The sequence below is a fragment of the Saccostrea cucullata genome, unplaced genomic scaffold (genome assembly GCF_032062105.1).
Source record: "Saccostrea cucullata isolate Sc308-1 unplaced genomic scaffold, CSIRO_AGI_Scuc_v1 ctg4840, whole genome shotgun sequence".
Lineage (NCBI taxonomy): Eukaryota > Metazoa > Mollusca > Bivalvia > Ostreida > Ostreidae > Saccostrea > Saccostrea cuccullata.
In genome coordinates this window covers 34,064-51,268 of record NW_026935337.1, presented here as the reverse complement: position 1 = coordinate 51,268, position 17,205 = coordinate 34,064, and the positions used below count along the sequence as shown (strand labels likewise).

The following is a 17,205-nucleotide window of genomic DNA, read 5'->3' as shown; positions in this document are numbered from 1 at the left end:
CTTTAATTTCTCAATATAAGTCAACAACAGTTATACATTTCAGCTCACAATAGCCCATTGTCTTTGAACATTTTTCCTGTACAAATATTTTAGGCATGCCCTTTGTTCTTAATGAATGAGAAAGCCTCAATATGCATAATTATCTTTATATGATAAATTTTTCTCTGAGTCCAAAAAACAGTTTCTGTAAGTGCTTAGAGCTTCCTTAAGCTTATATATATATATATATTTGCAGGTTTTCAATTTTCGACTGTTTAATTGCTATGTGCGCTGCTCGTGACAAGAACAGTGGACTGTGTTACAAATTGCTGAAAGCTAGGATTTTTCCGAACATTAAAAGCGAGGAATATAGAAGCATGTCGAATGTCAAACATAATTATCATATGCGTCGGAAACTGGGGACGAAAGGGAGTTCCCCCCCCCCCCCAACAAACACGTAATTTTTTTTGGAGAGGTAGACATAATATAGGCATTGAAAATTGGAATTTATCTTATTTTGTTGGTTTAGCCCCTCACTTTCATACCACTTTCGACTTGCTTCCGACGTCTATGCATATTTTTAATATGGAGGATATAAACATGCAGAAATTCTGTTTTCTTACATTTTTTCAAACCGTGACACTCATCATCCCTTATATGCCCCATCCCCTTATTTAGCATATGCGCGGGTCTATCCCCCCCCCCCCTCTTCTCCTTGTAATTTTGAGGCGAAGTTATTACATGTAAAAATGTACATTTAATTTTATTGATTTAGGACTCGGCTAAAAAACGCGTTTTTACATGTCTGATTAGGCGTTTTCAAGATTCATTTAGTATACATGTATGTAAGTAATCCAATCTTTGGCCCATATGGCATAAAAAACACAAGTAACAAAATATTTAGAGTTTTTTTTTTTTTATTGGGAGTTGAACAAGTAATTAAGTAATGATGACTGTGATAGTAGATTTAATAAGTTTTATGCCATGCAAATTAACATGAAAGGGGAAGAAAATTAAATGGTATTTTGTGGTAGGCCTAATAAATATCAATAATATAGACTATTTTATTTGTGTTTTCACGAAGAACAAACTTTTTGTCTTTTAAGACAGAAATGAATGCAAACATTATCATTTTTATTTGAAGAACTGTAGGCCTGCCTGAAGCATCCTGAAATATTTAGACATACACGCATGTCTTTTTCACGTTAATTCGTGAATTCAGGAAAAGGTAGAATTGATTGAAGAATTGTAAACTTTTTGCCATGGGAACAGGGGTATTAATAAGCATCTATGTGCAACCCCCCCCCCCCACTCCCCACCCCCATTTTGTTTGTCAAATGTAAATTTCGAAAGGCTTATTTTATTCTTTTAATATTTTTAAAATTACGGATTTCTACATCCCCTTCTCTCTTTACAAATGATGTGCGATATGTTAGTAAATAAAATATTATCTTTAGTACTAAGTATATATTCTTTCCAGAATTATCGTTTCACTATACACTCTCTGGTAAGAGATTGTCTGATATTTTTTTCTTGTTCTTGCTATATCTGTTTTTTTTTTTTAAATATATTATGTTTTCTGATCTTCATTTCTACAATACGTCTTAAAAACACACCCATCTTTTCAAAGACTTTAACATCATCTAAAAAGTCACAATGATTCGAAATATATACCGTACGACTTGTCGAGACCCGATTATTTGACCTACATTCTGTGTTTACTTTTGGCAGCTCGATAAATTGCGCAGTTAACAAAGCAACAGACGCAAAGAAACCTGCGACGTTTCTACATCAGAATCAAACAACAAGTTAGACTAAACTAGGCAGAGAGTTACAGAACGTGTTCTTCCATCTGTGTGTCATCGTAAGTATATCAAAATGCTTTTTAAATACCAGGGTTTATTCTCAAAGGATTTCGTAATCTGTGAATAAAATGTACGCGCCATTTTGATGTAACGAGACTGGAGGGGCGAGGGGAGAAGTCGTGAGTGGTAGGTGAAAGCACCAACAAAGACGGAACGACGCCGACATGCCATTTTATAGCTACAAATAAATATTTAAATTTTAAATCGTCCATTATTCTGTTGTTTCTTTGAAATAAACCACAGTGCAAGGCAGTGTTTTCAGGTCAGAACAATATCTTGATTTGGCTATGTAGCTTGATTAAGCAATATTGCCTTATTAAATAAATTCCGAAAAATTTTATCAGCTATTAGAAATTATCTATGTGTTATTTTCTCAGCGTGTTCAAAAGGTGTACTTAATTAAATATCAGTAATTTAAATTGTGTCTTTTTGAGAGACTGTGTAATTCACTCATTAATTTAATTGTGTCAGTGTACTCTAACTGATACAGTTACTTCTTTAGTGAAATTAAGTAGTGTACAGATTCTTGCACAATTGAAATTCATCTTTTGCTTAATAATATTGAAAAGCTGCAGTTGCAAGAAATATCTTCGATTTTGGTGATTGTATTGATAGCCCATAGTACATTTATTAAAATACTTGTTAATTTTTTATGTTTCTTGCAAGCAATATTTAAAAAAACACTGTATATATTTATTTTATATGAAGCTAAATCAAGCTATAAAGGTATACAGATTGTTTTGGACCTGGTTATGAAATAAGTCATTTTTGCACTGTTTAAACATCTGTTCATGACGTTGGTTATGAATTATTTTTAATGATTGCACAGCACACAAGTTTTGTTACAAATGTGTGTGTTTTAAGCGATTCGTTTCTTTAACTAAAGAAATTGAACGTTTCAATGGCTATATAAATTATAAAACAGCGGCCTTGTATGAATGATCTAGAATATTACAATTCACAGGTTAGCTTGGACTTTCAGTAAGGCGTTGGATTCTCTGTGCAATGTAATTAGCTCCTGACAAATGGCAAATAAATTCTCATTAGTTATTAAGAAATTAATGTGAGATCTTTTAATTAGCTATTTGCTTCACCAGTTTACATTCATCCGAATTTGCAATGAATATTTTTTAAACAATGGAGATAAGCCTAATTTAGATAATGTTGAGAATGCTATGCCTTACTGAAAGTTCAATCTTAACTGGAAATTGTCTTACTACTATATATAGTAATCATTGATATTCGGGGGGCTATCTTTAGGCATAATTCTTGTGTGGGAGAGGATTAAAGTGGAAAAGGGGAGTTTAATGTTCTGTACCTATATTTTAGGCTTGTATACCCTTTTGGTGAAGGGGAGTTTAAATTGTCAAAATAAAGGCCAAGTCCCCTTCCCAGGAGAGGAATATATAGGGAATAAAAATCTTTTTCTCCAGAATCACTGCAAGGATAGCTGAAACTTATGGGGAAGCATCCTGGGGTAGTATAAATTGTTGAAAAACCCGGAGCTAGGGTTGGGACAAAATAGGGAATCCAAGTTTTACATTGAAGTTTATATTAAAAAAATTAAGACTACTGGGCCAGAGAAGCAGACTGGGATAGTGGATTTTATTTATTGGTTGAATCATGACTACTGGGAATTTGGAGAAAGGAATCCAAGTATTATTTTAATTATACTGGAAAATTAAAAATATAAATATATTCTCCAGAACCTTTGGGCCAGAATAGTTGAAACTTGTGGGAAGCATTCTATTGTAGTTTAGACACTAAATTGTCCAAATCATGACCCTTGAGGGTAGGGCAGGGCCACAATTGGGAATCAGTTTTACATCGAAGCGCATGCTTATAGGGAAAAACTATAAAAAATCTCCTCCAGAACCACTGGGCCACAAAAGCTGAAAGTTATTTGGAAGCATTCTGAGATAGTGTATATTCTAAATTATTTAAATCCTGACCCCGGGGAAGGGTGAGCCCACAATAGGGAATTAAAGTTTTACATTTAAGTATATAGGGAAAAATATATTTTCTTTAGAACCACTGGGCCAGAAAACTGAAACTTAAGGGGGCATCCTTGGGTAGTGTAGACACTATATTTGTCAAATCATGGCCCTTGGGGATAGGGTGAGGCCACAATAAGGAAGTTTCACATAGAAAAATATAGGGAAACTTAAAAAAATTCTTTTTAAGAACCACTGAGCTAGATAATCTGTAACTTTTGTGGAAGCAGCCTGGGGATAGTGTAGATTATAAAAAGGTTAAATCATGACCCCTGGGAATTTGGAATAGAGATAAGGAAGTTTTACAAAGAAATATATAGGTAAACCTAGAAAAAAATATCAAGAACCTCTGTGCCAGGAAAGCTGAAACTTTTGTGGAAGCAGCCTGAGATTAAGTGTAAAAATTATGAATTGGGTGAATCACAACTCTTGGAAAATTGGCAAGGTCCAGTTAGGTATTACTAATTGGAAATCTCTTAAGTAAAAGAATGGCTAATGGTCAGGTAGGCGATGTGGCCCATGGTCCTCTTGTTTAAGGTGGAAGGTTTTATTTTGCAAGTCAAGTGAACACTTATCAGAGATGTACATTTTACGTGGATTTTAAAAAAATCATGAGAAAAATAGCAACTGTTGAAGTACATGTAGGTCATTATTATGGGAAATGTTTATATAAGGGCATATACTTGTGTGAGGCCACACCAATTCAATAGGCACTCAGCACTCAGGGTTATTAATAGGGTGGGGTCTTTTTCGTGACAGCACCCACTACTAAATGGGATCTTGGTTTATATGGTCTCATCCAAAACACAAGTCTCCATGTCCCTCAGTGGGATTTGAATCTGTGACGTAAGGATCAACTCCTTACTTTTTGACTCTAGAGCAGACTCTTTAACTACTGCACCATGTGGGCAACATATTTATATGGAAGCATCCTCAGGTAGAGTAGATTAAAATGTGTTCAAATTATGACCCCCCTTGAGTAGGGGAGGGCAACAAAGTTTATAGAAATCTCTTCTAAAGAACAGCAGAGCCATGATTGGTCATGCTTTATATGAAAGCATCCTCAGGTGGTCATGTTCAAGTTAGTTTAAATCATGACCCCTTGGGTTGGGGTAAGGCCACAATAGGGGATCAAAGTTTTAATATGGAAATATATAGGAAAATATTAAAAATCTTCCTCTTAAGAACAGCAAGGCTATGATTGGTCAGATTTGCATGGAAGCATCCCCTGGTGGTGAAGATTCAAGTTTTGTTAGCTCAAGAGAAGCGAAGGCTCAAGTGAGCTTTTCTGATAGACATATATATAGAAGCGTTTTTTTTAAATCTTCTTCTCAAGAATAAAAACTTTTGATCATATTCGATTATTCTGGAAGCATCCTTGGGCAATTGTAGATTCAAACTTGCAAATCATGACCCTTGGGGGTAGGGATTCAGGGTTCAAAAGGCCAACCAAATTTTACATAGAAATATATATGAAAATTTGGTTGCATGATTCAAAAATCTTCTTCTCACAAACCACTGTGTGAGGAAAAATGAAACTTAAGGGGAAATATCCTCAGGTAATGTAGATTCAAGTTTGTTCAAATCATGACCCCCGTGGTAGGGCGTGGCCAAAATGGCTGACCAAAGTTTTACATAAAAATATATAGGAATTTTTTAAAAAAAATCTTCTCAAGAATGGCACAGGCATAATTGATCATATTTATATGGAAGCATCTTCATACAGTGTAGATTAAATTTTGTTCAAATCATGACCCTCCTGGGGATGGGCGGGGTCACAATGCTGACCAAAGTTTAACATAGAAATATATATAGTAATTTTTTTTTTGAATCTTCGCCTCAAGAATAGCAAAGACATAATTGATCATATTTATATGGAAGCATCCTTGCATAGTGTAGATTCAAGTTTGTTCAAATCATGACCTCACACGGTAGGGCGTGGCCACAATGGCCAATCAAAGTTTTACATAGAAATATATAGGATTTTTTTTTTTTGAAAAATCTCCTCAAGAATAGCACAGGCATAATTGATCATATTTACATGGAATAATCTTCACATAGTGTCGATTCAAGTTTGTTCAAATCATGACCCTCCGGGGTTTGGCGGGGCCACAATGCTGACCAAAGTTTTACATAGAATTATACATGTATATAGGAATTTTTATGCTCCCCTTTGAAGAAGGGAGGGCATATTGCTTTGCTGCTGTCCGTCAGTCTGTCTGTCCACTTAGTTTCGGATCATTTTCTTCACAACCGTTTCACATACTAAAATGACATTTGGTATGCAGATATATCAGATGAATATCTAGGCCAAGTTTTGTTTTGGGTACGGTCGTACGGTCGCACCATTTTTGACAGAGTTATGCCCCTTGGACTTCGGAAAATTCCAATTTTTTGCAGTTTCCGTTCATTTTCTTTACAGAGGTTGCACATACTGAAATGAAATTTAGTATATAGATATATCAGATGACTTTCTTGGTAAAGTTCTGTTTTGGGTATGATTGCGTCATTTTTGACAGAGTTATGCTCCTTGGACTTAGAAAAATTCCAATTATTTGAAGTTTCCGTTCATTTTCATCTCAGAAGTTGCACATACTGAAATGAAATTTAGTATACAGATTTATCAGATGACTATCTAGGTCAAGTTCTGTTTTGGATACAATCATACCATTTTTGACAGGGTTATGCCCCTTTGGACTTTGAAAAATTCCAATTGGGGGGGGGGGGATAAGTATTTTACAAACATCTCTTGTATTTTAAAAATCTTCTTCTCAAGAATAGCAAAGGCATAATTGATCTTATTTATATGAAAGCAATCTCGCGTAGTGTAGATTCAATTTTGTTCGAATCATGACCCCCCATGGTAGGGCGTGGCCACAATGGCTGACCAGAGTTTTACATAGAAATACTAAGGAAAATTCTTTAAAAATCTTCTCAAGAATAACAAAGTCTGTAATTGATCATTTTTATTTGGAAGCTTCCTCAGGTAGTGTAAATTCAAGTTTGTTTAAATCATGACTCCCGGGGGTAGGACGGTTCCAAATGCCCGGCCATAGTTTTACATAGAAATATATAGGAAAATTCTTTTAAATATTCTTCTCAAGAATAGCAAGCCATAATTGGGCATAATATATGGAAGCATCCTCAGACTGTGTAGATTCAAATTTGTTTAAATCATGACCCCCGGGCCGATCAAAGATTTACATAGAAATATATAGGAATTTTTTTGAAAAATAAATCTTTTTCTTTAGAAATGCAATTCCTTAATTGGTCATATGGAAGCATCCTCTAGTTGTGTAGATTCATGTTTCTTCAAATCATAACCACAGGGGGTTGGGCTGGGCCAAAATGGCCTGTCAAAGTTTTACATAGAAATATAATAGGGAAATTCTTTAAAAATCATCTTCTTAAGAAAAGAAAAGCCATGATTGGTCAGGGGACTACTTTTGGAATTAAACTTTTCAATAATAAACCAATTTCTACTTTTTTCCTAGCCACAGTACTCAGGTGATTGATGTGACCCATGGGCCTTTTGTTCAAATTATGACCCCCCACGGGTAGGTTGGGGTCTCAGTGGGGGATCAAAGTTTAACAAAGGAAGATATTAGGGGAAAACAATTTGCTCAAGAACAGAAAATCCATTATTATTAATTAGTCATATTGATAGGGAGGATAAAACTTCAAGGGAAAAAATTGCAAAATGTTTAAAGCCATTTGTCAAAATAATCAGGAAACATCTTCAGTAAATATAGATCCCAGTTTCTTCCAGTCATCCTGTACCCTTTGGGTAATATGTTGCAAAGGAAAACATGGTTTACTGTCACATTGACAAGTTTCCCATTGTTTGAACCAATTTTTTTTACTGATCAAGACTATTTGTTTGGGAATGAACAAAGTTATTAAGGAAATTTTATGAATGTGCTGATTTATTATACGCCCGCTCCAAAGGAGAGGGGGGTATACTGTTTTACCCTTGTGTGTTTGTCCGTATGTCTGTGTGTCCGTCCGTAACAAATTTTCGTCGCAGTTTTCTCAGCAACTACTCATCGTAGATGCTTGAAATTTTAACACAATCTTCTCTGAGGCATGCCATATGGTGGGATACATTTTTGCTAAAATCTGATGACAACTTCCTGTTTATCTGTGCGTCTGTCCGTTTCATACATAACAAAGTTTCGTCGCAGTTTTCTCAGCAACTACTCATTGTAGATGCTTGAAATTTTAATACAAACTTCTCTTAGGCATGCCATATGGTGGGATACATTTTTGATCAAATCCGATGTCAACTTCCTGTTTGTCTGTGTGACTGTCCATTTCATACATAACATATTTTCGTCACAGTTTTCTCAGCAACTACTCATCGTAGATGCTTGAAATTTTAATACAAACTTCTCTGAGGCATGCCATATGGTGGGATTCATTTTTGTTTAAATCCGATGTCAACTTTCTGTTTGTTTGTGTGACTGTCCGTTTCATACATAACAAATTTTCGTCGCAGTTTTCTCAGCAACTACTCATCAAAGATGCTTGATATTTTAACACAATCTTCTCTGAGGCATGCCATACATTGGGATACATTTTTCTTCACATCCGATGTCAACTTCCTCTTTGTCTGTGCATCTGTCTGTTTCATACATAACAAATCTTCGTCATAGTTTTCTCATTAGCTATTCATAGCAGATGCTTGAAATTTTATTACACTCTTTGTTGAGGCATGCCATATGGTGGGATTAATTTTTATATGAATCTGATGTCAACTTCATATTTTTTGTGCATCTGCCTATAATTGAACTTGTGTATATTAACATGATATTGCTTATTTACATCAGAGTGGGGGTATTACTAGTGAGCATTGGCTCACAGATTTCTTGTTTGCAATATAAACAGTATACATCATTCATCTGAATTTGTAATCAGAGCAAACGATAATTTATGTATGCTCAGATATGAATGGAGTAAACAGAATAAGCAGAATTCTGTAAAAGGAAAATGGAACTTCAGTCAAATTGTATGATATAATTAAAGATTCTATTTTCAGATGACAAAGAGAAAGAAATCTCTTACTGGTAGAGAAAAACGTGACAGAGATAGAGTTAGAAAGAGGCAGGAGAGAGAGAAACCTGCAACTCAAGATGCGTCACCAGATGAGAAAGTGACAGAGTCTTCTGTTCCTTGCGGGACAGAGGATGGAGCTATGTCAGCTCCTCCCGGTAATTTTCCGGGGATTGGTTCGATGGGGTTTCCACCTAAAGAGGAAAAACCCCTGGCCAGGGTGCAGGCCTCACCTCGAGTGAAAATGCATTCACCTGCCCCGAGGTTGTCACCTCCTCGGGGAAGTCGTCTGTTTGTCCATGACGAGGGCAAGGCACCGTCCACTGACTCCCCACCGTGGGTTTGTGCTCCACCGAGGGCACCTGGATCGGACATAGTGCATATGTCTGATCCAGCAGGACAGGCGCAGCTGGATACCTCCAGGATGGAGGAGACCAGTAGAATATCAAAAGATGAGGGCACTTTAACGAATTCTAAACTGGAAACTGAACGAATATCAAACGGAAACTTGTACGAAAAACCTGATATATTAGAAAGTATAAACAGAGAGAGAAATATGTTGGAGACTGTAGAAAGTATGTTGGATTTCAGAGATGATACAGAGATTATAGAAAATGAGTTGAAAAATGAAGGAAAGAAAGATATGAAATTAACAAATGAAAGAATTTTTCACAGGAAAAAGGGTCAAAACATAGGAGATTTGAACATACAAGGTGATCAGAAAGAAAGTACTAGTATGCAGGATTGTCCTGGTGAGGAGAATACAAATTTAGAAGCAAGAAATTCATACAGTGTATCTGTCCAGGGCTCTTTCCATCAAGCTGATCCTATGTTTGGTGACAATGCAGGGACTCAATGTGTGGCAAATTGTCTATCAGCTATAGCTTATCATGTTCTGAAAAGTGCAAAAATCTGGCAAACAGCTGATGTCAACAAAGTTTTAGTGAATGGGGATGAACTATACACATACCTACAGAACAGTTCTTCTGTTACAAGTAGATATTTGTTAGTTGAAGAGTTGCCGCAGTATTTTGAATGCTTCAGTAAAACATTTGAATTCACAGTGAAGGTATCAGTACCAAGTTTAATCAGCTTATCAGAGGAGGAACCATGTTATGAAGATTTTAATGCTTATCCCCTTTTTGAAGCTCTGCAAATGGCACTTCATGAAACAGTCGGATGTTTTGTATGTTTTGGGGGAAATACTTTGGTAGTTGGAAAGACAACTGATGGATTTTTCATATTTGATTCCCATTCAAGATGTTCTCGTGGATATCTTAGTGTGCACGGAAAGAGTACAAGAATTCTATTACAAGATGTTCATGGTGTTTATTTGCATTTAAAGTCATTAGCAATTTCAATGGGTTTTTCAAGAACTGTGGAATGTGAACTAACTGGGGTAATATGTTCCCTAAAGAATTTTGCTATGGCTGAAGTGTTTGACCAGGAAGAAGCTGAGAGAGACTTTGGAGCAGAGAAGGGTTCAAATCAGGATGTATTATCAACAGCACAGCCAGAGATGTTACAGACAGATGAAGTGGTTTTTGAGGGCGAGGAAAGCAAACTTCATGATTTTATTCCTTTATCTGTACAGAATCAGAAGGATTTGTGCAGGAAATTAGGGTTTTCCTATTTCGATTCAGGAAGTAACCACAATTTAGTATCTGTGAGAGATATGGGTGTGCCTAGGAGCTGTAAAGATATTGAAAGAGATGGAAATTGCTTTTTCAGGGCTATATCATTTTCTTTGACAAACTCTGAAAACCATCACAAACAAATCCGTGAAATTGTTTGTCAACACTTGCTTAAAAATGAAACAACATTTCAACAGTTCATGAGATCAGAAGGATCTATAAGGTCATACTTGCTTTCAAGTAAAATGACACATGAAGGTGTATGGGCAACAGAATTGGAGATTCTTGCAGTGGCGCATATGCTAAATGTTGACATATTTACTTACTCAGATATGAGGTGGCTTCAGTTCAGTGGGCATGGGCTGTGTGCTGAATCAGTTAATCTGAAAGAAGCAATATACTTATACCACAGAGAACAGAATCATTATGATGTTGTTTTGCAAGTGACATCAAGGTTGGCAGAAATTGACTATTTTCCCATGAAAAATCCTAGTCGAAGAGAATACAGCGTTCGCAAAGAAAACCGAATGCGTATGCGTAGGTGCAATGCTTCAAAACTTAAAGTAGCAGTGGACTCGAATGAAAATCGCAAGACTGCACTAAAGAAAAAATACATGGAAAATGAGGGGTTCAGGGAAAAGATGTTGAAGCATAAAAGGACCATGTATACAAACAATGACTTTAAGTTGAAAGCACAAATGAGCAACAGACATCGTTATCGTAAGAATATTGCTTACCAGTTAAAATATGCCTTGAATGCTGAACACAGAAAAAAGGTGCTAAAAAGAAGTAAAGAAAAGTATGAAACAGATCTGAATCATAAAGAGAAAAAGAAGAGACAAAGTGTTGGAAAATATCACTTGGATGATAAGCACAGAGAATGCGCCAAGAGAAGAAGTAAAGAGAAATACTGGACAGACTTGGAGCATCAGAAAAATGTGAAGAAAGCAAGTACTGAAAAGTACAAGACTGACTTTGTGCATAAGGCTAAATTGCAACGAACAATGTTGGATAAATACAAAACAGATGAGTTTTACCAAAAAAAGAACAAAGCTGCTAATGTCTCTAGGTATCGGAGGAATGAAGCTTTTAGAGCTGAAAAGAAAGAACAAGCTAGAAGAAGATATCAATTAAATGCTGAAGTTCAATTAAATACGAAGAATCGTAGCAAGGCTAGTTACAAGTCATCCTTCAATGTTCAAGAGAGAAAAAAGAAAAAAGTACAACAGAATAGGGTTATAAATAAAAACAACATGAAACAGGCAGAGGAAGTTGTGAGATCATTTAAAGAAAATGCATCAAAGGGTCCAGATTATGCTTGTACTTGTTGTCACAGACTGTTGTTCAAAAACCAAGTACAAGTTTGTGAACATCAAATGTACGAAAAAAATGAAGCAGCAAGAACTATCTCACATATTTGTTTGCTAGACAAGTATTTGCATGAGTGTTCTCAATCATGTCCAGAAACATGCACTAAATCATCATCATGGATTTGTTACACTTGCCATAGGAAAATATTAAGTGGCAAACCACCACCAGAGGCTGCTACAAATAATATGACTTTAGAGGACATTCCACCTGAATTGGCCATCTTAAATAGTTTGGAACAGCACCTCATTGCACTCCATATTCCTTTTATGAAAATCATGGCCCTCCCACATGGTGGACAAAGGAATGTACATGGCCCTGTTGTTTGTGTACCTTCAGACATGACAAAAACTACAGGTTTACCAAAACAAGAGGATGACAACTTGTTGTTGCGGGTGAAATTGAAGAGAAAGTTGGCATACAAAGGTTATTTTGAATATCAGTTTGTTAATACAAACCATGTAATGTCAGCCTTGTCATTCTTAAAAGAGAACAATCAGTGGTATAAAAATGTCAAAATTGAATCCATTCAGAAAGAGGACATGGAAAATCCAGGGCAAATGAAAGATGGTGAAGAAGAAAATGAAGAAAGTAATGAAAACGAAGATCAAATGATTGCATTTGACACTTGTTTACAACCCGTGGATGTTGCACAAGAAGTTTTGGACCATTATTTTGATGATGTGTACAACATTGCACCAGGTGAAGGGAAGAATCCCGTGCGAATGCTACAAGAGCCTGGGAACGAGGCGAAAGCATTTCCCTATCATTTCCCAAGCGGAAGATTTTCTTGGAGTGAAGAAAGATCGCAAAAATTAACACTATCTAGATATTTTAACAATAGGTTAATGAATGCAGATAATAGGTTTGCAAAAGACACAAATTACATTTTCTTTAGCCAGTATATGTCTGAACTCAACCAAGTCATTGAAAAAACTCAGATTTCACTCAGAAAATCTTTGTCAAAATGTACTAGTGGGAAACCAGTGACAGCAAATATGCTTCAAGATCCCACTACGCTCTCTAGTTTGTTGAGGAACGATGAGGCAATAAGGTTCATGCAACCGATCAGAGGAACACCTGCATATTGGGCAACTGCTCAGAAAGATCTATTTGCAATGTTGCGGCAATTAGGAATCCCTACCTGGTTTTGTTCGTTTAGTGCAGCCGAATATAGATGGAATGATGCAGTAAGGGCTATATTAAGGCAGCAGAGTGATGACAGGGATCCAAATGAAATGGATTGGTCAGAAAAGAATGAAGTTTTAAGATGCAATCCTGTCACAGTTGCTCGAATGTTCGAACATAGATTTCAGATATTTCATAAAGAGGTCATTCTTTCACCTTGTGAACCAATCGGAAAAGTGGTAGACTTTTTCCAAAGAGTCGAGTTCCAGCAAAGAGGATCCCCACATATGCATTGTTTATACTGGGTTGCAAATGCACCTAACATTGACACTGATGGAGAGGAGGTTGTTTGTAACTTTGTTGACAGATATGTAACATGTGGGATACCCTCGGAAATTGATGACGCAGAGCTGAGAAAAAGTGTCCTGGATGTTCAACAGCATAGCAAGAATCATTCAAAATCTTGCAAGAAGAAAGGCACGAACTGTAGGTTCAATTTCCCAAGGCCTCCATCCCAAAGGACATTCATAACAATTTCCTCAGAGGAAGAGAACATAGATAAGTCTGAATCAGAGGCTAGAGAAAAGAAAGTAAATAAAGCATATGCAGAGGAAATTTTACTTAGTGTATGGGATAAAATACAAAATGACGGTGAAGGAAAGACATCAAAAGAAATATTTGATGACCTTGCACTAACTCAGGAACTATACGAAGAAGCTTATAACATGTTATCAACAAGGAGGTCAATTGTTCTCCAACGTAACCCAAATGAGGTCTGGACGAATCAATATAGCCAGTGTCTTTTGAAATGTTGGGATGCTAACATGGATATCCAGTTTGTCTTGGATCCATTCAGTTGCATTGTATATATCGTTTCCTACATATCAAAATCAGAAAGGGAGATGGGTATGTTACTAAAACAAACAAAGTTAGAGGCAGAGGAGGGAAATCTCAATGCTCGACAGACAATGAAGAAAATTGGATCTGCATACTTGCATCACAGAGAGGTGAGTGCCCAGGAAGCTGTATACAGGGTGTGTAATCTAAGAATGAAAGAATGTTCGAGAAAAGTTGTTTTTATTCCTGTTGGTGACAACCCATTACGCCTAAGCAAACCACTCTCTTTGATAAAAAAGAAATCAAATGATGAAGAAATAATTGATGATGATGAGGCTGATGATGAAAATGATATCTGGATGACAAACATAATTGAGCGTTACGAGAACCGTCCTGATAAACCAATGTTCCATGACATGTGTCTCGCAAACTTCTGCTCTGAATTCAGAGTACTCGCTAGATCTCAAGTTCCAAAGAAAGAAAATGAGAATGTATTTGAATTGCAGAATGGGAAGGGATATGTGCAACGAAGAACAAGGACACAACATGCTGTTGTAAGGTATCCAAGATTCAATGTTGAAAAGATGTCGGAAAAATATCATCGATCTGTATTGCAACTCTTTCTTCCCTACCGGACAGAGAAACAATTGAAGCCTCCAGGATTTGAATTATATGAGGACTTTTATGAAACTGGTCATGTGAAAATTAAAGGGGCGAGACAACTGCAACCAGTGAAGGCAATTGTAGATTTGAATCGGTCCCATTATGCACAAAATGAACAGGCTTTGGACATTGCCCAAGAAGCATATGAAATGGATGGTGAACCAGAGGATGCGTGGTCACGCATATGTCCAGAAACAGAAGTACTAAGGAGAGAAGGTATAGCACAGAGGAAAGAAAACTCAGTGCAACAAGAGAATGATAGGGAAGCTATACCAGACATTGAAAGTGAGATGAATAATGCAGATGTGCTGTATCATGTTCACCAAAATGTTATTTCAAGAGATGAAATGTTGCCAGTTCTCCAAACTTTAAATGAACAACAGAGTGAAGTATTTTATTTGCTTCGAGAGTGGTGTTTAGCAAAGATAAATGGTGAAAAATGTGAACCCTTGCACTTATTTGTGACTGGTGGTGCAGGCACTGGTAAAAGTCATCTCATAAAAGCAATTCATTATGAAGCATCACGTTTGCTTTCTAGAATGAATTCTGAACCAGAAAAGGTAACTGTACTCCTTTCGGCATTCACGGGAACAGCAGCCTTCAACATTGGTGGAAATACGCTTCATCATTTATTTTCACTTACAAAATATATGCCATTGCCATATGAGCCCTTGAGAGAACAAAGTCTTAGTGAAATGAGAGTAAAGATAGGTGACATACAGATTCTTATCATTGACGAAGTATCAATGGTATACAAAAAACTTTTGTATTATGTACATGAACGGCTAGTGCAAATTAAAAAATGCAAAGATCCATTCGGAGGTGTTTGTGTAATCGCTGTTGGGGATTTCTATCAGCTCCCTCCTGTTAAGCAACGGAAAAATGAGAGACTCTATAAAGAGAATTTGACTTATCCTGTGGATTACTGGTTCGACTTTTTTAAAGTCATCGAATTAAACGAGATAATGAGGCAAAAGGAAGATAAGTCATTTGCTGAGTTGCTAAATTCTCTTCGTGTAAGACAGACAAATGAGCCATTAACAGAGGAACAAAATCTGATGTTAGAACGCTGTATCAGAGAAGGACCAGAGGATGTTCTTCATGTGTTTTGCACGAACGAAGAAGTAAACACATTCAATTTGACAATGTTAAGAAACACATGTGAAGATTTATTAGAAATCGATGCTGAAGATTATAAGAAAGACAAAACATCTGGAAAACTGATTCAGAGGAGCAAACCCTTCATAAAATCAAACAGTGATGGCCTTCCTAACTCCTTACTATTGTCCATCGATGCAAGAGTAATGCTCACAAGAAATTGTAACGTGGAAGACGGACTTGTGAATGGAGTAATGGGTTATGTTTCTCAATTCCTATACAAAGAAAACAGTGCAACGTGTCTTAAAGCTGTAGGGGTGCTTTTTGATAATAAGGAAGTTGGAAGAAAGTTAGGACAGAAAACAAAAGATGGAAACATGGTGTTAATAGAAAGAATCCAGGAAGAAATGAAGGAGAAAACAGTTTCTGTTGTTAGACATCAATTTCCTCTTCGGCTATCATGGGCATGTACTGCTCATAAGGTGCAAGGAATGACTACAGACAGAATTGTTGTGAATTTAGACAGAACTTTTGCTCCTGGACAAGCTTATGTTGCATTGTCAAGAGTTACATCAGAAGGTGGCTTATTTATTGAAACAGAAGATGCAGCAAAATTAAAGAAAAAAATTTATGCTGATCCAGAAGTAAAGGCAGCCATAACTGAAATGCCGAAATTCATTTTTGACGACCTTTTACAAGCCTTGAAATCCAGCGGGATTAAAGTAGTTCTACAGAACATTCAGAGCTTAGGCAGACATTTCGGAGATTTGAAAAATGATGAGAGGTTCAAAAATGTTGATATCATCTGCCTGACAGAAACATGGTTAAGGGCTGGGGTGAACACAGAAAATTTTCTGCTAGATGGATTTCAGTTTTATCACCTTCCTAGACAAGAGGCATACGATGACAATACTGTCTTAACACAGCAATTGCGTCATTCAAAAGGTGGTGGAGTTGGATTGTATTTTAGAGATAACAGTGATACGTTTGACATTCTTCCACTACCAAAGATGAATATTGAAGCTTTGGCTTTAAAATTACCACAGGAAGAAATTGTGATTGTGATTGTATATCGTCCATGCAAGGCCGACATGACAACTTTCCTTCACAGTCTGAAGAGAGTACTTGACTTCACAATGTCAGTTTATCTGTGTTCTATTGGGGGACTTTAATGAGGACGCAAAATCTGATGGTCCAATTCAAAGATTTATGAAGCATCAAGACTTCAGCCAACTTGTAACTTTTAGTACTACCGAAGGGGGAACCATTTTGGATCATGTGTACATATCCAATTCAGTACGGATTGAGATCAAACGATTACCAACATACTACAGTTATCACGATGCTGTATTTCTTAAATTCAAAGAAAAATAATTGTCATGGTTTAAATTCAAACAGGTGTGGAAAAGTTCATTATTGTAAGTGCATAAAAATATCATTCACCTTAAGATCGAATAGGGAATAAAGATTTAAGTGTTGTACTCTAGACATTTTTGCGAAAGACGCATTCGCAGATCTTGCATATATTTTTTCCTTGAAATTGCAGGGATATGTATTTATTAAGCTCTTTGTATAGTTTATTAATGA

At 36.4% G+C, this 17,205-nt stretch overlaps 1 protein-coding gene across 1 annotated transcript; it reads left to right on the top strand.

The window, feature by feature from the left end:
* The first annotated feature begins 8,876 nt into the window (after window positions 1–8,876).
* LOC134242498 (uncharacterized) lies at window positions 8,877–16,790 on the top strand. The gene has a single exon (XM_062724585.1). It carries the CDS (start codon window positions 8,877–8,879, stop codon window positions 16,788–16,790), a length of 7,914 nt encoding a protein of 2,637 aa, XP_062580569.1.
* Window positions 16,791–17,205: the final 415 nt, after the last annotated feature.